The sequence below is a fragment of the Etheostoma cragini genome, chromosome 24 (genome assembly GCF_013103735.1).
Source record: "Etheostoma cragini isolate CJK2018 chromosome 24, CSU_Ecrag_1.0, whole genome shotgun sequence".
Classification (NCBI taxonomy): domain Eukaryota; kingdom Metazoa; phylum Chordata; class Actinopteri; order Perciformes; family Percidae; genus Etheostoma; species Etheostoma cragini.
The window spans coordinates 348329-353152 of NC_048430.1; the positions used below are offsets into that span (position 1 = coordinate 348329).

Consider the following 4824-nt stretch of genomic DNA (forward strand, 5'->3'; position numbering starts at 1 on the left):
GACCCTGAGGAACGACCATGAGGAACAACCATGAGGAACGCCCATGAGGAACGCCCATGAGGAACAACCATGAGGAACGACCATGAGGAACAACCATGAGGAACAACCATGAGGAACGACCTTGAGGAACAACCATGAGGAACAACCATGAGGAACAACCATGAGGAACGACCATGAGGAACGACCATGAGGAACGACCGCGAGGAACGACCGCGAGGAACCGCTCTGCTCTCTCTCTGCAGGCGTGCGTTGGATTGAGCGTTATTAGAGCGATGTCCCTGACCTCTAAACTACATCTAAAGCACATAGATGCACACACAAGGCTGCTTTACACACATATACAGGGATATATACATATATATAAATATATATAACACAGCAGATCAACTCTGCTGTGTGTCAAAGCAGCTCAGGAAGCGGACTGATGGAGTCTGAATCTGCAGAGTCTGGATAATAACACACACACACACACACACACACACACACACACACACACACACACACACACACACACACACACACACACACACACTCTCATGCCCCTATTAATGAGATTAAACTCTGGCTGAGGATTCGTGCCGTTTTCATAGAGAATCTCCTCCGAAGAGAGAACAGGATTTAAGAGCTTTTCAATGCATGCGTTCACGTCTTAAACAGGTTTTTAAAAAGAACGTCACTCCATGAAGTAATGGCACTGCACGTAAATGTTGAATTTAAGTAATAAGAAGTGTAGAAACACTGCTAAACATTATTATTATAATCATTATTACGACAGCCGGCTATAATGTGTTGAGATAAGGTGGAAGCGTGCAGAAGGAGAATGAGTTATGAGACCTCCACACTGCGCCTGATGCAATATTTATAGATATTAATTACAGTTAATTAACATTTTTTAATGTAATTATTAATGCACATGTTTGAGTGTACCAATTTGTTGCAAGATTTCCAACTTTTACACAGCTATCTCCTTTAAAACGACTTAGTCTGGAGAATTGTTTTGATCCTGTTGACCTCCTCCACCCCCCACTGTCCTCACCTATATCTGCCACATCCAGGCAGTGCTCCTGGGAAGTGTAGTTCCCGCGGGAGGTGACGGCGGTCACGTTCAGGCAGTACATCTTCCAAATGGACGTGTGACTGCTGTCGAAGTGGCAGCTGTGTGGGCCGGCGCTCACGTAGTCGGGACACTCGTGTTTGGGCCCTTTACTGTGAACATCAGAGAAGAGATATATATATATATATATATATATATATATATAATATTAAGTTATATAGGCTATATATAGGCTATATATAGGCTTTCAGTTTGGATAGCAGATGTCTTCCCCCCATTTTAATTGCTTTTGTTGATAAAAAAAAAACATAAAATCTCTTTATCTGTCACTTTAAAAAACTTTTCAATTCCCATTTTCCATTTTTATTCAACCTTAAAATATGTAATGTATAAGATTGGAGCGATACAGCCGCCATTTTGCCTCCGAGGCTTTGTATAGAAAAAGGAAATATTTTTTCATGTTAAATCTTTTGAACTTGCAGGCGAGTTCTCCCAGATACGTTCAACAAATCTTGTATTTTTTCTTTAGATATTCAGCAGGCAAAACATTATCTCCATTAACCTATTTGTTGTATATCAAGACATCTTTTTAAATCACATATAGAGGTGGAATCCATTGATTAAAACACTAAAAACATGAACTTCAATGCCAGCATTTACAGCTAAAAGACGTTTCTCATGTCTATTTATTGTCTAACTCTAGGTTTGCGTCTCTGATTTAGTCTTTTTAAACTTGCTTTAGTTTTTTATAGGAATACATTGTGTCTGTGACTTTTTGTTTCCTTGCTTGTTGTATTTCTTTTTTAAATTTGTAATAACCCTTGTGTTGTCCTTGGGTCAATTTGACCCATTTTATATGGGTTTATAAGTGTTTTTATATCAGAAATATTAGATTTCCTTCAATTAAATTGCCCAATAATGTAATGGATGATGATGGACGTTGTTCAGGTAAAATGAATGATTACTTTCATTGAATTTTTTGGGTGTTTTATTTAATCTTATAGCATTTGAATAATTTTTTTATAATGGTTTCCACATAGTCTCCGGGATAAACTTTGACATTGACCCATCTGTGATCCACTCAACATCCTCTGATCTTAACTATCATTCAAAATAATTCATAATTTCTGCCTTTTTAACTAAAAATGTATGTATAATTTGATATAAATGAGGTTTGTTGACCATGAATTCCAAGAATAAGTGTAAAAACTGTTATTAAACAGCTCAGGGTTTAACAAAAGCGCCAAAAGCTGGAAAAAAGTGAGAAATAAATCAGAAAAAAGCAACAAAAACATCGAAAAAAGCACAAAATAAAATTTAATTTTGACCTGGAAGGGCAAGTTCATGTTTAACGGGAAGGCAACACAACGGTTAAGGGAGGACTCTGAAAGGCCTTTAAAAATCGTATGTATGTACTTTATATATTTGTGCAAATAAAGACAACACACCAGATCTGGGACCAGAGGATCGAGGGCTATATCTTCTGTAAATGTAATCTCACTACTCTCCATTATGGTCTGAATACTGCGACAATTACTAAATTCTCTATTATTCATTAATCTAATCTTTTACATGTAATCTCACAAATTCCCAGAAACAACACTGAGGCCATGAACTGTTCCTGATTGCTATTTATTCCAAGTTGATTTTGACTTTTTCATCATCACATCATCACAGATTTCCACGCGTGGTTGCAGCACAACGAGATGACATCGATGGAGCTGCGAGCCTCGTCGGGTCACATGCACAATCCAATTTGTCCTAATTACAGGGAGCAGCTTCTTCACTGCGTGTGATATTTGGCATCGTGCTAAGTCCATGTGAAGCTGCGTTCACAAGCTCAGAGCGGTGCATTAACAGCTTCTCAACGAGGGGGAAACACGACGAATTAAACTGGATTTATCTACTTTTGATCTGAGTTCTTAATTCAAATGAACAGAAAACGTGTTGCTACAGCAAAGACACATATTCTAAACTTAACAAACTCTGTGTTTGCTTCTTCCTGCTTCAACAACTTTCCATAATGTTGTCAGACACTCTATATATGATATAATAATCTGGGCTTGTCTGCAAAAACAGCACTTTTAATGGTCAAATTTCCACAAGAGGTTACATTGCAGCTTGGTTCCAGGTTGAAAAATGCGGAAGTTCCCTTTAATCCTCGGGAAATCACACATTCAAACACCTGCGTTGAGCAAACTCCACGTGCAAGATCAAGATGGTGCGATACGATCCATACAAGCTCCACAACAAATACCAAATGGACCTTATAGCAGATTTTGTAGTTTTTGTAGTTCTTTGACGTTGTTAATTTACAGCAGTGGTTCCCAAACTTCTTCAGCTCAAGACCCAAAAGAGAAATCTGGTGTCTCCCCGGGACCCAAATTTACAAAAATACACACCATGAATCACTGTAACATCTACATTTTTAAACTGTAGACAAAAGACGGAACAAACCATGAATTTAAATGTATATAAAGTGTATTTAGTCCATTATGAAAGTAAACAAAAACAGAAAAGGTCTCTATTGTCCTTCCTGTGTTTCTGTCCCCTCCCATCGTCCCTCTGATGGGACACTGTGTCTCTGTCCCCTCCTATCGTCCCTCTGTACAGACACCAACATTTGTTTAAATAATGCTGACTTGAGTTTAATGAGATGCGTGTGTCAGGTTGAAGATCTCAACCAGCTGATCTAGTCCAGGTTCGGTTTTTGACAGTGCCCCTCTGAGGTCATTCAGAGGTCGTTCAGAGGTCATTCTGGGGTCATCGTGAGCATTTAGTCTGTTCTCTGCCAATTGGCGACCCAATAAAAGCGGGTCTGCGACCCATTTTGGGTCCCGACCCTAAGTTTGGGAAACACTGACTTATAGGAAAGATGTTTTTTAGGGTTGAATTGTCTGTTTTTGTTATTGTCACAGACACTAAATGCTTAAAATCCCAATTGAGTGACGACAGCTGCACGATGAATCAATTTCTACAGGAACGTCCAAATTAACGGCAATTTATTTTCGTGTTTTTGTGTTCTTAGTTGATTAAATCTGAGCTCAAACACGTTGCCTGGGAACCAAAAACAAACACGTTTAGTGGACGGACACTAACGGTAAACACGTGTCCTGCAGGGTTACACTGCAGATGTTTCGCGGCTGCAGGTTGCAACGTTCTTGCTCAAATCCTCGAGGTATTTCAAAGGTTTTTATTCACATTAATCGTGAGTACACGTAGCCTAGTGTGTGTGTGTGTGTGTGTGTGTGTGTGTGTGTGTGTGTGTGTGTGTGTGTGTGTACGTACTCTTTGGAGTACGTGAGGACGTAGTTGACCCGCTCTCCCTCCGTCAGGTTGTCCAGCGGATGCCACCAGCAGGAGAAGTCCTCCATGTTGGGCGAGCGGCAGTGGTAGATGTGAGGCCTTGTTGTTGTGGCAACCTCCTCTGCAAAAAAAAAACAGAGAAGAAGAAAATAATCACTAAGCGGAGTCAGTCGGCAGACAAGTGTTTTATTTCTCAGTTTAAAACTGTACAAGCTTAGAGAAATAAAAGCAAAACCACACAGCAACATCAACAACAACTACACAGCAACACCAACAACAACCACACAACAACACCAACCACACAGAAACATCAACAACAACCACACAGCAACATCAACAACAACACCAACCACACAGCAACACCAACAACAACCACACAGCAACATCAACAACAACCACACAGCAACACCAACAACAACCACACAGCAACACCAACAACAACCACACAGCAACACCAACAACAA

At 39.8% G+C, this 4824-nt stretch overlaps 1 protein-coding gene across 1 annotated transcript in view; it reads right to left on the reverse strand.

Annotated features, from left to right (window-relative positions):
• Positions 1-4824, reverse strand: part of LOC117939679 (growth hormone receptor-like) — a 27817-nt gene that overhangs the window by 5773 nt on the left and 17220 nt on the right. The window contains exons 2-3 of the mRNA XM_034865168.1: positions 4343-4481; positions 1037-1206 (exon numbers count right to left, since the gene is read on the reverse strand). Of these exons, the coding sequence (XP_034721059.1) occupies positions 1037-1206; positions 4343-4481 (309 nt within the window). The remainder of the gene's footprint in view (positions 1-1036; positions 1207-4342; positions 4482-4824) is intronic.